Genomic DNA, 20,009 nt, shown 5'->3' with positions numbered 1-20,009 from the left:
GTCGATGCTCATACTGTTGATCACTGGATTGTCTGATCCAAACTCGATTATCTACAAACCGCATACTAATTAGTACAAATGGTAAAGAAAACAAGCGAGTGACCTACCCCTGTTGTAGATAATTTCTGGTCTGACAAATAGGAGATACCCCATAAAACCTCGGACGAGGAAAAGCCGGGACGGGCAAACGGGAATTACTAAAAATGGAGACCACACTATTCAAACGAAACATGCTAAACTGGGTAGGTACACTTAAAACTACTAGGTAGATACATTTGGCGAATGTCAGTGGAATTGACAAGACATATTTCAATACACTTTAAAGATCTCACAACACCGTTTATTAATGTGTCCCAGTATAGTCACTGGAGTTTGGTCACTCTTGAATAGGGCTTTCACAAACAACTTCAACTTCATGGATATAGGTTGAATTTTGGTATATTTATAGAATACCTAAATTCAAAAGAATCTCAAGGCTTAGTATTCTAAGTGCATTGTATATGTTGCTGGAAGTAAAGGTCTGTGTTCGGGACCCGTGAAGATCTGGAGTAGAAGAGGGCCTCAACAACCCATGCTTGCCATAAAAGGCGACTATGCTTGTCGTAAGAGGCGACTAACGGGATCGGGTGGTCAGGCTCGATGACTTTTGCTGGCACATGTCATCAGTTCCCAGTTGTGCAGGTAGATGCTCATACTGTTGATCACTGGATTGCCGTCGCCATATTTCTCGGATATTGCTGAGTGCGACATAAAACTACACTCACGAAATTAAACTGAATTTTCATTAGAATTTCATCTATTTTTAAACCATATGTTTGCAAAATAAAGAAAACGAGCAAACGAAAATATTTTCGTCCACGAGAGAGATTAGTCGAATTAAGACCGGAATGATTTCATTTTTTTTGGTCGTGATACTTATAAACAAATTTAAGTGGACATCCAGATCCCATACTTGTTACAAATTAACAGAATTAAGTCAAAATGAATTTTGTGTCATGATACTTACAAATATATCCTCATTCATTTACAAAATCCAAAACACAGGAAAAGATATTCTCGCTCATGGGCCCGATGTTTTTCGCCCATGGGCGAGATGTTTTTGAAAATCGGTCTCAATTAGCAGAATTAAGTCATAATGAGTTGGATTTTGTGCCATGATACTCATATATATATCATCATTCATTTACACCTCCAAACCACAGGAAAAGATGTATTTTGAGTGAAGGCAAATATTCTCGCTCATGGGCCAAAATGTCTTTCTCCCATGGGCGAGAGTTTTCAAAATTGCTCTCATTTAGAGGAATTAAGTCAAAATGAGTTGAAATTTCTGTCATGATGCTCATAAATGTACTTTCATTCATTTACATCCTCCAAATACTGGAAAAGATGTGTTTGGGGTAAAAGGAAATATTCTCGCCCATGGGCTAAAATGTTTTTCGCCCATGGTTGAGATTTTCTTAAATAGCTCTAAATTAACGGAATTAATTCAAAATTAGTTGAATTTTGTGACATGATACTTATGAACATACTTTCATCCATTCACAACCTCCAAAACATGGGAAAAGGTGTATTTTGAGTAAAAGTAAATATTCTCACCCATGGGCCAAATGGTTTTCGCCCATGGGCGAGACTTTATAAAAAAATCACTCTTAATTAGCCGAATTAAGTCAAAATAAGCTTAATTTCGTGTCAAGACAATAATAAATACACGTTCATTTATTGAAAGACTGCACAGCCTGGAAAAAAACATGTAGTTTCAATGAAATTAATTATTCTCGTCCATGGGCTAATATGTTTTTCACCCATGGGCGAGATTTTTCAAAATCAGTTAGCAGTTAGTCAGTTGTCAGTTAGCAGAGTCAAGTCACAACAAGCTGAAATTTGTGTCATGATACTTATTAACATTTTTTCATTCATTTACAACCTCCAAAACATTCATTCTAGATGAAATGAAACACTTTCGCCCATGGGCCTGCCCATGGGCCTACCCATTGGCCACTGTTCGCCCATGGGCGAGCGAGTTTAAATTTTGAGTTTTCGAAAAAATTTTTTTTCATTTTTTCATCCTTTGCACACATACATAACAGCTGCCTGTTTAATTTTGCGAAATCCCTTGTGCGAGAGTGGCCACAGTGCTGAGAGTTTCTGGACTATTGTGAGTCCAGAATTAAATTGTGACGTGTTTAATAATCATCAAACCAACACGGAAGATTTGCTTTAAGTTCAAGAAAAGCAGCCCAACTGCCATTGCGAGCACTAGTTCATTTTAAAAAACATTGGAAGTAGCAAAAATACCATTGAAGTATGAAATAGAGTGTAACTTTTCCTGCGCATGCGTACTATAATTGACTTTCTACGCATGCGCACCGGTAATCGGAAAGGGCTACAACGCGACATTGCGACATTTCAATATGTCGCATTGTTGCGTGTCGCGTTTTAGTAAATGTTTAGTTTTTTTCACATCTTACATAGGGCGACAACGCGACATATTTTAACCTTGAAAAGTGTCGCTATGTTGCGTGTCGCACTTTGGAGGAACAGAGAAAATGTTATTAAAAACGCGACACCCGACATCGCGACAATGCGACAAATAGGTGAAATGTCGCTTTGTCGAATTGTCGCGCTTTGGTTAATTTTCGCCTCATTTTGCTTGTTTTTGAGAGGGCGACAACGCGACAATGCGACAACGCGACAGTGTCCCTTCTCGGATTCCATACATTAGTGTTTTTACTGTCAAACTTCGCTTCATCAAAAGGGTTTTAATTTCTAATGTTATTGATCTACAATATTATTATAAATTATTAATTCTTCTCGTCACGATATGGCTGAAATTGCCGATGTGACGATAAATATTAATTCACTCACTCACTCACTCAATCAATCAATCTGGGAGTACAGTAGGCGTTGCAGAATGCAGGTTTCAAGCGGGACAAGGGTTAACCTATCCTCAGTGTAAGTTACCAATGCTATCTTACACCTAATTATATTGCAGATGCATTGGACTGCGCTTATAAGGAATCTAAATTACCACTCACACGAGCTCGTTTCAGCTATAGTCAGTTCGTTATATCCGTCAGTTCGGTACATCCGTCAGTTCTGTAAATCACATTCGTCAGTTCTGCTGATTACATGTCACACCAGGGTTAGGCACTGATCAACGTAGCTCATCAGCAGACGATAAAATATAAGGGAATTATTCTTCCTGGCTTAAAATGAACTGACGGAATTCCTGCTTGGGACCATACTTGCAAGAATCTTTATCAGCAGCATGGGTTGCTGAAGATCAATTCTAACCCGGATCTTCATGGTGCTAACGTAGTCTTCATTCTTACGCCAAGCTGGTACCAAAATCGTCCACATGTGATGTCATTACACAAGGTTCGATACAGCAATACATACTGCAAACGTTTTCAACAAATTAATTTAGTTTGATAACCATGCAGATGTTCTTTGTAGAACGTCGTTGACAAGGTAACAGACAACAATATATTTCAGATAGCAAGATATATATGTTTGTTGTTATACATTTGTAAATGCGAAAGTAGTTTTCGTTACTTTTGTCTCTGACGTGATCCTCGCCACACACAGATCCAAAACTATTCTTGCTTGTAACCATCACAGCACCCTAACTATTACAATACCTATCATTTGTTCATTCGTCAAAAAATGATATAAAAACAACGGTTATACATATGTAATGTTCAGATGTTAGACAGCTCGAGTAGCTTGTGAGTGTTATAATGTCCTCTTATACTGATTCATGTGATACATATTATCAGACAGTTACATAAAAACATAATGCGGTTTTCGCCAACATGTTTCAATTTAATCTTCAGGGAGATTGTAGCAGTTGCAGTATGACGTCATTACATATATATCATGACGTCACAATAGGGACAAAGTTATAGAGTGACAAGGTCAAAGCTTACAATGGTTTGACATTGGTTTGAACTTATCTATGAAGTAGTGTTCAGTTAACATTTGTTTTAGTTTGTCCAAATTTTGAACTTGATTAAAAGGAAATATTGTGAACTTAATATCGTTTCCTTTAGCACAGACATCTAGATGCTCACTTAGTGGGATACATTGGGTTTCACGACACTTTAGTTGCTGTTTATGGACACGAACCCGGGCTATCAAATTTTCTCATTGACCAATATACATTCATTGAACCTGTGCATGTTATGATATACATCATGTTTTTGGAAGGATAAAGTACTGTTTTACATAGATATCTCCATGTCTCGTATAAGTTACAGTGTCCTTCAACAATATGTAGGGTTTAGTACATTGTGTTTCATAGAAGCAAATTTTGTTTTGGTTAGGATCTTCTTGAGATTTTGAATTTGTCTTTTGCTATTTATTATATTTCTACATTTCAGCATTAATTTTAGTCTTGCATCTTGTACTAAGATGGACATACATGTATTTGCTTTCATCCTATGGAACAAATTTGGGTTCAACGGATTATAGGTTGATACAAAAGCAGTTACTTTTTCCTCATTCGTTTGTTTCATCGTTAACGTTCCTGTCAAATTAAGCGGTAATGCTCTATAGATTTGGTCTTCCACAAGAGGCTTTGGATACTCTCGTAATAGTAAAAATATTTTAAGTTCATTCGGTCTTTGATTGCGGGTGTCCTGGATTGAAATTACTGTAGACATTCTTCGTGCCAGGTTATATGGAAAACTTTTTTTGTATGGCTCGGATGACAAGATTTAAAGTTTAAATATTGTTACGTATCTTTAGGTCCAATTTCAGCACCGATTTTATTACCATTGTGTCCAGGAAAGCTGTTTTCGTTTCATCTACCTTCAAAGTGAAAGCAAGATTTCATCCATGCTATTCAAAAGTTCGTACACTGTGTTTAGTTTCTCCTTGGAAAATAGCCATACAGTGAAACTGCCGTCCAGGAAGCTTTTCCAATTATCCATGATATAAAGGGCAACATCCCCTCCATAATATGTGTATGAGACTTTCTTCTTTATAGCAATAGATGCATAGATACTGCAATATCATTTTGACATGAAGACAAGAAATAATGTATGTCTGCACACTTTCATTTGCTTTATCTTATGTATGAACGTTCTACACTTACACTGAAAACAGACGTCTGTAATTTGTCAATATTGAGGGGAAATGATGATGGAGGGGTGAACATTACATATAAGTTACCGGGTGACGGATCTGGAAGATGCGTAATATTGTTTAATATCACCAACTGATTTAGTTATGCCAAAGCTTGATTGCACACGCTTGGATCTCCTCATGTGCCGATAAGGTTTCATTGTAGGAAATACGAATCATGGCATCATTAGTTAAGGAGTTGTGACGAAGATACAGTTTGTTTCTTGAAAGTTCAGAAGGAAATGTGTCGTGAATGTAATCATTTGTCACGTGAAATACGATTTGCAACGTGCATGATAAAATAATAATTTCTCGCAAAAGATTTGCTTTTGTTTCGTACACAGACAAATTCTACCAGTCATTGCTTTACATTATAGTGCTATATTTGCAGTTTTTCTTTACTCCACACGGACATTGACTGAGATATGACTGTTGGATATTGGTTTGATTTATTAGTTTACAGAAGGTTGCGGGTTCGATCCCCAGACGTGTCATACCAAAAGACAAACAATGGTACTTGTTGCTCCCTGCTTAGCGCTCGGCATTGATTGGTACAACAAGGACAAGTCGGCTCAGAGTCAGTATGATGTGTCTGAGTGGGCTATTCGTTTTTAACTGCGGTACAATATATCAGTGATCAAGCACTATAAGACCAGCTTAAGTATGATCTAGTATAAGCAGCCACACATACACACGTATGCACGTCGTCATATGAGCGAAATATTCCTAGGCACGGCTATAAACCCCATTTCACCTCACCATTAACCCCCTGGATGCCACACGGACATATACGTCCTTCCTCTTCACCCCTCACTTTCAAGTCCAATAAAATTCTAGATATACCGCGCACATATATATACTTCACAGTTTTGCATTCTGTGGAAAATTCCCTGTTTCTTGATACCATCCACTATCATCTCAGACCAAGCTAAAGTACTTAAAATTGCTTTTCAAAATAAGCTTCATCGTATATTTTTCACCTTATCTAAAATCTCGATTCAGAGCGTTATTTGCTGTATGTTTTGAAATGTGAAAATCGGACAATTGCTGGGAGTATTGAATCTGAAAAATAGCATATTATTGATCACTGATATCAAGTTTTCGTGTAACCAGTAACGATAATAAGGAAACGTCGCCGATGAACCTAGAATCGGTTGGGATATTTTCGAAAAAGCACTTACACGAACGCCGAAGTGCACTTTCCGCCATATTGGATGGTGTTTACAAAATCCCGTTTCAAGCAGGCCGGTATTGAGATGCCGATTACGTCGCTTATATTTCATAAGTCGGCTGCGAGAAATGCATCATTGAATTCCCCACACATCTTAGAATCAAATTACAAATGGTCTTTGTCACCAATACCAACTGTCTAGCTAAAACGAAACGAAAGATACTAAGTATGAAAACGAACGCTGTGCTCGAAAGACAGCACTTGTTTGAAATGTAAACAACAAAAAAATCCGATTTTACACTGCGTAGCATTTTCGGAAATTTTCCAGCATCCAGCCGTGTAATTATCGCTTACAATGGCTCAATACGCTTAGAATATTGAGCGGAAGAGCATTGTAGCAAAAAATAGCAAATTAAAAATAGATTGATAATCTATTTGATAATTCATATGAACCTGTCAAACTTTTAGTGCAGCGTGACGCCATGACTGACGCAAAAATGACGTAGAACGACAACGGTACTTAATGGCATTTCTGGCTTCTTCCAACATTTACAATGTAAGCTATAAAAACATATAATAATACACAGATAGTCAGAATAATTCTGATTACTTACATCTCTCATTTATGTACAAAAGATCCCTGAATCAAGGGAAAAGTCCTCGCCAAATCCTTTCTACCCTTGTCAGCGAAGCCGCCATTTTGAAAGAAATCGGTCATAGGTAGTGATGTCACACGTCAACATTGTTGCACATATTAGGCAATTTTTTTGAGGTGAAGGTCGGTTCAACAAGAGAAAACACAATGGCCATATCAGTCCGACTGCACTTTCAGTATTGTGATGTATATTTTGCGTATCGTTCAGACATTTTTCATGAAACTGATTTCAGTATCTACATATGTCCATGTTCAACACCATACGATATGTGGATATAAGGTATGCGTTTTTATTCTTTGAAAGCTTCTGATTGTTTGAATAATATTTACATGGGAAATGGACTCAGAAAGTGTACTATACCACATTTTAAGCCTGTGTTGGAAGATCACACGTAGCCATTACTGCAACATGTGCTTTAGTTCCCGTGACGTACAATATTCAATACGTTGGGACAAATATTGCAATTTCATATGAACAGGTTAATATAAGTAATTAATATAAGTAAAACTTATAATATTAATGAAAATAATGAAATTTGTACATTTTAGGAAATGTAGGGGCACATATATTTAAAGGAATTGCCTTGTTCATTGTATTGGTTTGTGTCGTTTTTGTAGACAAAACAGTTATGAATATTGATTGACCAGGTGCGAGTTTGTCAAAAAACGCTTTAAGATTCATTATCATTTTTTTCGATAATAAAATCAATTCAAATTCGATTAAAATATATCTCATGGCAGAATATCTAACTCAAACAATATTTATACGAAAATTGTTAAAAATATATAAACAAGGTCATGTCTTAATTTGGTCAAGCCTTACATCCATATTCTAATACTTCTGTATTGCATACTTATGAAGGGAATTGATTTCATAATCATGAGAAGAAAAGTCTATTTCCTAAATGAATATTCAATGAATAATCAGGTGTTATGAAATTTTCATTTACGCTAAATTGATGCTAGGCAGGTGCGCGTGTTGCTCACAATAAGATATGTAGTAGAACCGTGTAATTGTTGATATATTCAGGACACTATTTCAGTGATAAAACCATTCATTTTATATTTTGGCTAAAAAGTGTTGAATTCTGACACAGAAGCCGACATCTTTTACACATTGAGTGGAAATTAGGTTAGATATATACTAATCAGCAACCAGAGTCGTCTTTTTCCGACGTCACAAAATGCACAAAACATGCCGTGACGTCAACTAAAATGTCGCATTATTTTCAGTTATTTCATTACATTTGAAAATGTGGCTCTTACTTCGTTAATAATGACGCAAAATTAATAAAAATACATCTACACAAACAGTAAAATATGTATTGCCCGTGTCTGTTTGTGCGGATCTGCTCAGTTCACTTGAATGTCAAGGTCGCTTATGGCCGACATGTGAGTAGGATTGCCGGCTATTTTGGTGAAAATGCTTGCTTACTGTCGAAACAATGACATGTAGATGTTGCAATAAGTTTTCCGACCTGCGGAATACCGCGGCCGATCGAATCCGACCCAGCGCTGGTGCTGCCAACGTGGCTGGAATTAATAAATGAATTTAAAAGGTGAGTTTTCGCCGTATTGGGTGATCCATGATTTTGGCGTGAAATTGCGGAGGTAGCTGTTTTCGATGATTCGTAGCGTATAACTTTTGAAATAATGATCCGATTGTGACCATTTATAGCTCATTGTGTAGGGAAATCATCTGGCTTTCGATCCGTTGGCATCGATGGGGCCTTAAAAATATTTTACGCGGTAACATGTAACTTTGATCGAGGAGGGGGTGGTTTCTTCGTTACATCCCTTTCCTTTTATATAGTACTAGGGTAGGGTCTATACACATATATGTCTTTCGAACGCCGTTTCAAAGCGATACAAGCCCCTGTGAGTCAGACAGCACCCGTCTCTCCAAAATTACATTTTTGTAAGAGAATTTGTCTGACTTTCCGGTTAAATCCATATCTAAGAGACCCGTGAAGGTCCGGGGTAGAATAGACCTTCAGCAACCCATGCTTGCCATAAAAGGCGAATATGCTTGTCGTAAGAGGCGACTAAAGGGATCGGGTGGTCAGGCTCGCTGACTTGGTTGACACATGTCATCGTTTCCCAATTGTACAGGTCGATGATCATGCTGCTGATCACTGGATTGTCTGGTCCAGACTCGATTATTAACAGACCGCCGCCATACAGGTGGGATATTGACGAGTGTGGCGTAAAACTAAACTCCCTCACTCACCATATCTAAGCTGCCAGGGGATTTCGATAAACATTCATATTGCACGTTATTACATAAAATGAATTAATAAAAATAAAAACACGGCCATGCACAAACATTCAACTTTTCTTGTAATCCTACGTAGGAAATAAATATTCCCTTTCATCGTGTGTATCCGTTACCAACGTACGAATATTGACAGTTGCTTCATAACGTGCGTGTCGCTACTTCAAGTTACACCAGGTAACAGAAAGCTTATCTGTTGTTCATACAGGTTTTATGTAGGTCAGCTATGTATATAACAGGTACAACAGGCTAGATCTAGGATGTGTATTGCTAGCTCATGGAAGCCATTATCGAGATATAAGACAGAGACTTCATATATGAACTAAGACAACGTTATGTGGAAATAGCAAATAAAATGAACATGTTTCTGAGATACGATAGGGCGATAAGGTCCAGTGAACACAAACAACACACCACGGTCTGCTGACTCTCTCCATACCTTGCTCTACAGGTAGGTCTCTTTAACCTTAATAGTAGGTCAACTATTTATAAAATAAAAGCTTACCTTCGAACAGAAGCAGGAGAATACGATGACGATGAGACAGTACTTTAAGGTATCCATGTTGATGTATGAATGTGTTCAAAGTTCTTAAATTTGACTCACTAAGAACATATTCCTCCTCTAGTCCTTAAACACACCCATTCATCTCTACCACGCGTACACTGTCGGGTGTTGACAAGCAGTATACTTCTCAATGTGCTACACAGTCCGGCTATCCACGATATACTGTGGACCTGGTATTCGTATTCCTTTTCCCGACCGACTCTCCTCGACCCTGATGAGCGATTGTGTAAGACTGTCTCCACCCGTGTTGGCCACCCGAGCAATTTCACTTCCTCATTCTCTCAACAAGGCCACGTGACTAGATTGTGTGTGACCTCTGAACTCGTCTAACAAAAAGCTTATCGTGTCTTCCCTCTCGCTTCAGAGACACTACAAGGGATCTCGCGCGGTAGCTTCATGTCAAGGCATAATAGCAACACCGCTGTGTTTCAGCCCCTCCCGGATTGGTTTACAACTACCTGCAATAAACGACCGCATACAGCGTATACAACCGTTATTACCTAAAACATTTTGGACTTTCCTACCAAGTGTTTGGTCATCATGGGTAGTGGTTCTCATTTGACTAAAACATTATATGCATTAAATGAGTAAACAACAACTAATACTAATTTTGCTAAATTTATGTATTAAACACAATATGGACACAAACCCTTTCCTCAACTCCACAATACCGAAGTATAAATTCATGATGTGTACTTCCTATTTTCACTGACTCGCCTCTGACTATCTACATGTTTTATCAAATATGACAAAGAATGATTAGGATCAGTTTTTTCATGTCTGTGAATAATTATTTGACAATAGAATGCAGCAACTTCTTAAACAGAAAACATACAACAGTACTTTGCCCGCACTGTGCAGGGACTTGATAAAAGATCTCCAGGCTGAGTCCTCTGTAACAAACTTAGAACTGTGGAACAAGAATGGCTACATTGATAAAAGTGAATCTTAGTTGGCTGGCACTTTATGCAACACTCGTTACAATGTACTAAAACACATATTCTGTGCTTCCATGCTTAATGTGCCCCGAAAATCAACTATTTGTAGAGATCTTCAGTCTATGTTGTGTAAATTCAACCTTAGAAACTATATATACTTATTTATGCAGTGGTTCATTTACACCCAAGCACCCATGAATACGAACTGTAAACAAACAAGTACAAGGAAATGAAGAAGAAATGAAGCATAACAAGGTATTACGTAATGCACGTCTCTTTGCATGCGACTTTAGACGTCAGTGACATATAACATACTTTCCATCTTACCCTTTTCATATCCTGAACACGGCGCAGCCTTGCACTCATGCTCGAAAATTTCATCACGAAATAGAGTGACTGTCTGAAATGAATGTTGGCTTTGTAACAAGCATTCTTATGATTATGAAACCCATATGATACTATATTTACATGAGGAAAAGTTACTACCTCTCCGAAATAACTTTTTTTCTCATCTCAAGTGGATCTGATGATCTGGTCTGAATGCTGAGACCTGTGTAAAGTTTGACAAGCTGGAAGACGACAAAATGTTGTCAAGACGCCAAGGTGCAGATACGCAGATCACATGGTCGCTCGTCCGGGACACATATCTTACGTTTGCATACTAATGCCGATACTGTGTGTCATAGTGACGCCATAACTGTCTCTCTCTCTATCACTTCCCTCAACATCCTCCCCCCATCCCCCCAAGAGGCACACACTCCTTGTATATTTTAAACCCAAACTTCAAGTCCATACACAAAAGTATAATTTCAAAATATGTACTTCCTTTTCTCACTTATACGCATCTGTTATCAAGGTCAGACACAAATATAGACTGAATGTAAAATCGTGTTTTCCTGCCTGATGACTCAAACTACAAGAGATTTATGTGCATTCTCTTTCACTTAATGTCGAATTAAGTGGTGATATCATTAATAGTTAAATATAGTTATTCTTGATTGGAACATTCTTGAATGACCATTTGTATAGCTAAACCTTTACACGTAAATTGAACTACACAAGCATCAACACATATATATTAGTTTGTTTAAAAAATACATTGACATGTCTACGTTAAAATGGTCAATTACACGTTAATCAAATATATTGTGTAACAGGCTTTTGCTTACTGTGAAGAAGGCGTTATATACTTTGAGTCGGTTTAGTTTGATCTGATTTATGAACATCTGTGAGCTTGGAAATGAACAACAGTCGAGTGTATTCGCAAAAAATGATGACTAATCGCATGAAAACTGTAATTGCTTGCATTAAAAAGACACATGAAATCAAATACAGCATACTTTTGTTTAACTCGGGCGTCATATATGGGCGGAATTCCCCAGCCTCCAAAATGTTACTCTCAGGAAAGTTTCAGCACTCTTGAGAAGGACATGATGTTAATGTGACATAAAGTCCCTCATGATAATCATTATCAATAATGATTACTTGAAGTAATGCTGTTAGTTTTTAGCATATACTTACATTTATACTTAGAACGTATTTATAGTACATATATTTATAGCCATATATTTGCTCATTAATTATAACATTGTAAACTAGTATGATATGGACGTTTGCTTCAGTTGTTGTGTTCATCTATTACATGACTCCTAATCTTCCCGGCAAGAGCAAGCATGTCACAAGGAAAAGATAAAAGTAGGTCCTGATTCTTCCCAACAATGTGCTTCAAAATGGTCTCGGTTTTACAGACAAGACTATAGTTATGGCTAGCATGCCTGTTATATTAAGTCATGCGTCCCTCAAAAAAATGCATTTGATATAATGTTTACATGTCTTGAAACAGTCCACTTGAATTTTCTACTCCCGGATAAGTATCGAATGTATGAAAACCAGTCACCATAAACGGAATGTATATTTTTCTCTTGTTGAATTTAGGCATGGATGCAATACAGTTGAACACCTTGTTGTCGAAGTTGGATTACCCTATGTATACGCAGACACTTCGAGTTATCCGAGGTTCCACACCACCGCAAATGATGACAGAAGGAAGATTATAAAGGTTTATAAATCGAGACATCTGTAAGACCCACGAAGCTCGACATAACGTTGTTAGACTGTACAGATGTCTGTCAAATGTCTGTACAAATCCAACCGAAAACGATATGGTAAGGAAAATAGACCTCGGCTGACAACTTCCTGGTCGTATATGATAATACTGTACAGAAATGTTTCACGTGATTTGTTTGACTGGTAACACCCATTTTGTGAAAGGAAAGGGTTGGATTCTTTTATGTCGACTTTTGACTGGTTATAAAATTTAGTTACACGCAGGATTTCCGTGCAAATTATGATACTTATATACTATTATGATAATGACTTTGCCCTTAAAGTATAACAGTTACTGCAAAATGAGACATTGGTACTGCTAACGTGCTTGTTTATAGGCTGTGAAATAGAGCGCTAACCGGTTGGGTTGTGGGCTTGCAGTGGCCTGTATGCATAATCCAGGAAGTAAGATGTAAACCGTCCAATTCAAATTGTATAACACATTTAGAATGTCATGGCCAACATATAGCAAAACATACACACGTGTGTCAAGATTAGGATGCCATATGCATGAGATGGAGATGTTCTTGTTTAGGTGTTGAACAATATGATACATTCAGTGAACAATACTGAAGAAAATAGGAATGACATATGTTCTGAATGAGTCTGCTTCTACTTGGGTTAGATGAGGTGAACGTCATGCAAGTTCTAGTCCAGACTAACACTAGTTCTCTTGTACTAGCTCACTGAGACACCATGCTTCAGTTAAGCATCAAGACCCCACTCAGACACATTACACTGACTCCGAGTCGACCAGTCCTTGTACCTGTTAATGTCAAGCGCCAGGCAGGGACAAAAAAAACCTATCATTTGAAATCGTCTTTTCTTATGACGTGACCGGGGATCGCACCCGAGACTTCAATTTGCTCCGGGCGGGCGCTCTATCCAATGCACCACTGGGGCGGTCTGGTTCTGTGTAAGGCAGACTTGTTAACAAGATTCGTATTCGTATAATACTGAATCACTCAAATGCCACATGTTAGGAAAAGGGAACGGTGCACAATGTGAAGGACATTGTTAATCGAACCCCGCCCATATGTAATCATATGCCTAGTGTGTGTATACTGAACCGGTTACCGGACACGCCACATTGGATCTTTCTTTTTCAATAAAAATTACCTTCCTGGTCGAGCCTTTGTTCGTGCTGAAAAATAGAATAACCGGTACAACGGGAATAACAGGCGTTGTTTTAGCCGCAATATGCATTATTTGATAAAACTGAATTTTCCTTTTGAAGTCTTCGGTAACATACAATTGGCAATTAGTGACTCGCCATTGCTCTAAAGTAAGACCCTTTGTTTTGAGCTGATGACTGAAACATAGTCTCACCCGCTGATTACAGTCAGCGATATCTCAACAATAGTTGCAACAGAGCGCCCCCTGGCACATACACCGTTCAGTGAAAATTAAACTAATGTATGTCACTGTTAAGTCATGGTGTAGGTATGCATTTACCACACTTTGTTAATGTCTGTGATTGAAACACGTATTGGATTTTGTGAGGTTACGGTTGGGTACAGCCCTACCATATGCTTAACACAAAACACTGACGGCTGGTCTCATATCCTGGTCATTCCTTTACTTTACACTACTACTAGTCTCGACTGTGACGTGTGTAACTAAACATTATACTTTACTCTGTTGATGTCGACTGTCCTTATGTGCAACTAAACCCTTTACTTAACACTGGCAGTGTCGATTGTCCTCAGGTGTAATTAAACCTTGTGTTTAACACTGACAGTGTAGACCATCCTTATGTGTAACTAAGCCCTTTATTTAACACTGTTAGTGTCGACCGTCCTCGCGTGTAACTAAAGCCTTTACTTAACTGTCGATTGCCCTTAAACGTGTTTAACACTGATAGTGTCGACTGTCCTTATGTCTAACTAAACCATTTACTTGACAGTCTTAGCGTTGGATGTCCTCATGTCTACATCCACCCGATAGTATCATTCACGGTGTTGACTGTCCATATGTGTAACCAACACTTTACTTTACACTAATGGTGTCGACTGTCCTCATGTCCTGCCATACTCTTTACTTAATACTGTTGGTATCGACTGTCCTTGTGTCATTTCAAACCTATATTTATCTTTTTCGGCGTTGGTTGTCCTTATGTCAACCTCGCCGCCTGCTATACAATTTCGATATCGAATGTCCTCATGTCCTCCTCAACTCTGTACCTAGTAGGTGCCGACTGTCCGGGTGGGGTGGGGTGGGGTGGGGTGGGGTGGGATGGGATGGGATGGGGTGGTATTCATTGTAGGTATACAAATAACACACATTGTGCACATTCTGTAGACACACTGTGACAACAAGGGAATGCAGCCTTTCAAATTAGTAAATTGTCATACCTTTGACATTTATAAATTAAGGATATATCTGTGTCATGCTAAACGCCCAAGAAAACCCGTTCAGAAACACAGGGGAACCTTGACCACAACTTTTGAGGCTATGAAATATCATGGTTTTAAACGGTTTCAATCAGTTACCTGATGTAATGACAAGTGAGGAACTTGTTTCCCAAAATGGTATCCCACACACCCAAGTAAGATGCAAACTAGTACGTTATCACGCTGACATTCATCCGCGTATAAATTTACTGAACTAACTGCACTGCTAGCGACCATTATTCCGCTATCAGAGACCTAAGAGACAAAGAAGACTTTCACTACCATAACTAACATGCTTTAAAAAACATGCTGACAGTAACACAGTTGTGATGTACTGATAATTCTTATCTGACCAGTGAAATGACGGATCCAACGGTCGTGTCAGATAGTCCATATCAAGATGAATACTAACCAGTCATGAGTAGTGTGTATTCTAATCTGGTGTCTTGTTGTCTGCTCGGTCACGCCGGCAAATGACACCTTGGTTCATACATTTCTTAACCAACAAAGGCTAATAATGTTAAGATGAAATATTACACTTGTATTAGGTCTCAGTACACAATAACAACGCCAGTAAAATAAAATATTTGTAATTACTACACACATAAGAAAATAACTCTGAAAACGTTTCTGTATGCGTGTGGAGCGACAGGTGTAAATGTTTGTGTACTAGGACAATACGTATGCATAAATTATGTATCACTGAGAAGTATGCAATACCAGCATTAAACGTCGTAAAATTCTCCTTGGAACTGGACTAAAGGTAGATTTTTCTTTAAGCTGTACACACTGAACATCTGATTCGAGATTACAATATGAAAATTAGTATGCATCCAAAATATCTGAATGTTAGTTTAAAGTAAGTTCAGTTCAACATCGCCAAGCACAGTCACGTCTTTAAGGATAAACAACGAGAATCGCTACTTAAATGAAAGGAAAAGGCAAGAAGCAACGACAGATCCAGTTTCGGTGGTGTGAACAACACTGCCGTCCGTTTTTAACATGACGGCATAACACGAGGCCTTCGGGCAATGACATGAGCTACAGTAGACCCTTACTGAAGGAGGAGGAAAGTCTCCAAATAACACAGACTCGCTGTTTGATCTCGATTTTGTTGAACTCATATTCTTGTTGTTGAGCGGAAATGCTCTGGACGGGATCGACAGCTAACATGTTTGGTTTCTTGTCTGCTCATCACAGAGCGTGAAACACTGAACGTGGACCACTGCATGCTGAAGTCCACCAGTTTCCCACAGAGCAATGTGACTAAAGCTTCAAGCTAAACCATTTGTGATAAGTAAGTGAGCTGCTGATTATGATGATATGCTTGTGACATGATACCAGTTTAGGTTTAATCTAGATCCATTTACTTGAGGTTTTAATTGGTTTGTAGTCTAGGTGAGGTAAATGAGACCAATAATCATCATCTGTTACATATTTAGACAGACTCGATTAATTACAGACCGCCACCATATACTAGTAGCTGGAACATTGCTGCGTGCGGCTTAAAACTAACCTCCCTCTCTTACATATTTACATATTTACATCGATGTATTCAGTGAGATATAAACTCTAAACAGACATTCTAACAGTTTTCTCTAATGTCGAGTTTTATTCTGCGGCTTCAGGCTTTGGTGTTCATGATTTCATGTCAACGTTTGAGGTACCTTTAGTGCCGAAAGACTCGAGCTCAGAAGTTGTTTGATTACATTACAGCATACAAAGCATTAATTATGCGTTAAAACGCTTAGAGCAGACATGTGGAGGACACATCATTTGACACATGATCGACAAAAATGTCCTGTCTGATTGTCTATTTATGTGTTCAGGAGAACAAATAATTTGACAGTGCATGTGCATGTAAGGGGGGAACATCTTCGCTTGCACCAGGTGGCATCACTTTCTGATTGTCATTCACAATATGACTGTGTCGAATCGTACCGTCTACTGCACCTGCAACGGTTTACCTTCAACATGCAGCTATACAATATCATGTTTTCAATAGTATTAATAAATTCTACATTCTTTTCTATGATAGTTTAACGCCAACAGGAATTCATTATATAGAGATGAAGAAGCCATGTTGCAGAAAAGTCAATGTTTACGTCACAGATTAGTATCCATGAGTACTTATCATTCACAAACTTAACAGCAATAGCATTGGAAATGGTTGGCTGCATGTACTATACACCATTGCACTGAAAAACATATGGTACTCATTTTGCTATTGTTACTTAACATAGTTTTATTGTTGTAATTCTACCCCGGCTCCTTCACTGGTCGACTCGTCCACTGAACGCCAACGAGTTTGTATTTCACCTGAGTGTGATAACAAGCACTAAACGCATTGACTTCATGGGACTATAAATCAACCATTCCAAATATACACAGTACAATACATCGTGCAACCAGGGCAAATGCCTGAAAACATTCTGAATTCTGAATATCGCTACAGCAATCCCAAGGGATAATGTTCAACCATCTTAGCACATTGGACAAGAGAATACACAATTTAGAACACCATTCTACTGTATCGTGAGTAATATACACACTTTCGCCATGAGATCAGATAAACATCTTGGATTGTGAAACCTGGTGAAAACATTGCTTTAATGTTTTTCCATGGACATAATGTCACAGTTCGACTCACAATTAAACAGCGACACGATAACGTTCTCAACGTTGACATTCCCACAATGCACATTAGTTGTAGAACGAATGAATTCACGTGTTTGTTATGAATGAAACGGTCATCGGTCATCCAATCAAATCGTTAGAATTTTGGGTCAAGTCGCTACGACGTTGACGTTGATAATCTTTCCATTTCGTTCGCCCTTCTGGTTTGGACACTTCCATGAAACTCAGACTTTGTTGAATACACCTGGGAGTTTTGTGATCCGGAAGATTTTTGTGATCGAAGTTGTCGGTTCTGAATAAATGAGACATACAAACATTTTCTATAATTTTCATTTTGATAAACATAAAAGATGGATGCATTGTGACAAGTGAATATATATGTGATTTTGATAATAACCACTCAACGTCCTTATATCATCAGAGTGACATTGGAATGGCACGTGACCTAATTATACACACTCACCATACAAAAAGTGATCGCAAAAAAATCTTAGTTTATGTCCATTAGCAGGAGAGATTGCCAAAGGTATATGACTTGATTCCCCACCCTGAAATATACACATCACACTCGTATGACAAATAGACACGTAAATATATGATGTCAACGTGATAGCATAACCGGTTAGCCCAGAAATTTCACTGGCCGTCTAAAGAAAAGCAGCTGTAAACATTATATTGATGGATACTGACAATCAGTGATGAGGTCTGGTGGTCACAGACTGAGGAAGCCTGCCTGTCCCACCTGTCGCATCCGTCACTCATATCATTTCCATGAAACTGTATGAGTGTTGCTCGACGCCACAGCGAATATCAGTTAGATAGCTCCCTATTTAACCTTAAACTATGTATATAGGTCATCTTCATACAATGTAGTCATGATGATGACCACATTGCCGTTGGTAGTGGAAGGGAGCTAACTCTTATCAGGTTGTTTAAGAAAGTTGTCAAGTTCTTTCAACATTGTTGCCATAGGACACACTACCAAACAGGCCGGAATCATGCAGTCTAGTTCCCACATGAAGGAGTCGTCCTGAGATGCCTCTTATGATGGAATCATGTAACCGGGGTGATCTTACATTAATGTTTCATATCTATAACACATAGCAAAGCAGCAGCATGGAATTGACCACACGGTTCAGAGAGACAGGGTTATCCAACACAACACACGATCATCAACTGCACAGGATTTACAGGTTTTACATTTATAAAAAACAGACAACAGAAAACACACCTGCAATTACTATGCTTCTAACATCGCCGTAACCGTTCCGTATATGTTGTATAGAGTGATTTGGGTTGTGGAGGATCCAATGTCAGAGCTATCTCTCTTGATGACCTGCTCTGTGAAGTTGAAGTTTGCACGTTCACCAGTGTTTGAAATACAGTCGTCATAGGCGTGTATGTACTGTCGTGAGTATAAATACATCACAAACCATACATTGCACACCATATGCTATATACCTTACATCACATAACATACATCATACATCACATACCATACATCACATACCATACATCACATACCATACATCACATACCATACATCGCACATCATATACACCATACGCATCACATACCATACATCATATACCATCTATTACATATCATACATCATATAAAATACATCATACATCATGCATCATACATCACATACCATACATCACATACCATACATCACATACCATACATCGCACATCATATACACCATACGCATCACATACCATACATCATATACCATCTATTACATATCATACATCACATAAAATACATCATACATCATGCATCATACATCACATACCATACATCACATACCATACATCACATACCATACATCGCACATCATATACACCATACGCATCACATACCATACATCATATACCATCTATTACATATCATACATCATATAAAATACATCATACATCATGCATCATACATCACATACCATACATCACATGCATGCATCATACATCATACACATCACATACCATACATCACATACCATACATCGCACATCATGCATCACATACCATACATAACATATCATATACACCATACGGATCACATACCATACATCATATACCATCTATTACATATCATACATCATATGAAATACATCATACATCATACATCACATACCATACA

At 38.1% G+C, this 20,009-nt stretch overlaps 1 protein-coding gene across 10 annotated transcripts in view; it reads right to left on the bottom strand.

Moving 5' to 3' along the window:
• LOC137286175 (receptor-type tyrosine-protein phosphatase H-like) overlaps positions 1-20,009 on the bottom strand; it is a 298,258-nt gene that overhangs the window by 81,635 nt on the left and 196,614 nt on the right. For 3 of the 10 annotated variants that reach the window (XM_067817869.1, XM_067817871.1, XM_067817870.1), the window contains exon 1: positions 9,734-10,202. The exons of 4 other annotated variants lie outside the window; for them this stretch is intronic. In XM_067817869.1, coding sequence (XP_067673970.1) covers positions 9,734-9,790 — 57 coding nt within the window. In that variant the 5' untranslated portion in view covers positions 9,791-10,202. Of the gene's footprint in view, positions 1-9,733; positions 10,204-20,009 lie in introns of those variants that run through there. 3 more of the 10 variants (XM_067817864.1, XM_067817865.1, XM_067817874.1) reach the window with 2 other exon arrangements.

This window comes from Haliotis asinina, chromosome 6, assembly GCF_037392515.1.
Source record: "Haliotis asinina isolate JCU_RB_2024 chromosome 6, JCU_Hal_asi_v2, whole genome shotgun sequence".
In the NCBI taxonomy this organism is placed as follows: domain Eukaryota; kingdom Metazoa; phylum Mollusca; class Gastropoda; order Lepetellida; family Haliotidae; genus Haliotis; species Haliotis asinina.
This window is presented reverse-complemented; position numbering and strand designations above follow the sequence as displayed.